Genomic DNA, 489 nt, shown 5'->3' on the forward strand with positions numbered 1-489 from the left:
AAAAGCAGTGTTCATTGTTGAGTACCTGGCTGGTAATTTATATATGAAACTTTGACCATCTTCTGTCCACACGATCACTTTATCAGCTGACACAAAGTCACCACCAGTCCAGGTCTGTTCATTCTCACTAGGAACTGAGCATAAAAGGGAATAATCTCCAGCATCAAAAACCTGAGAAGAAACAGAAAAGTCTGTCATCAGCTAATCGCAGATTAAAACGTTCATGCAGCAATGAATTTCAACAGAGACATACTAAAAGGGTTGAGAACAACTTGCTCTGAGTGTCTTACTGGCAATTTAATTACATCAGCTACTGCAGTGAGAGTAAGATAGCATTTCTTCAGCTGCCTTCCTTACCCTCCAGTATTTAGAGCACACCACCAACAACGACCGCTGGGTAAATGCACAGAAAGAAATGCTTTGACAGTTTTGACAATAAATGGGTTTTGACTCCTCTTCAAATACTGGTGTTGTATCCTAAAAACAAAA

General features: G+C 39.7%; 1 protein-coding gene across 1 annotated transcript in view; it reads right to left on the bottom strand.

The window, feature by feature from the left end:
• Window positions 1–489, bottom strand: part of WDR7 (WD repeat domain 7) — a 115,279-nt gene that overhangs the window by 97,796 nt on the left and 16,994 nt on the right. The window contains exons 7-8 of the mRNA XM_019610149.1: window positions 358–477; window positions 7–171 (exon numbers count right to left, since the gene is read on the bottom strand). Of these exons, the coding sequence (XP_019465694.1) occupies window positions 7–171; window positions 358–477 (285 nt within the window). The remainder of the gene's footprint in view (window positions 1–6; window positions 172–357; window positions 478–489) is intronic.

This window comes from Meleagris gallopavo, chromosome Z (genome assembly GCF_000146605.3).
Source record: "Meleagris gallopavo isolate NT-WF06-2002-E0010 breed Aviagen turkey brand Nicholas breeding stock chromosome Z, Turkey_5.1, whole genome shotgun sequence".
NCBI classification, from domain to species: Eukaryota; Metazoa; Chordata; class Aves; order Galliformes; family Phasianidae; genus Meleagris; species Meleagris gallopavo.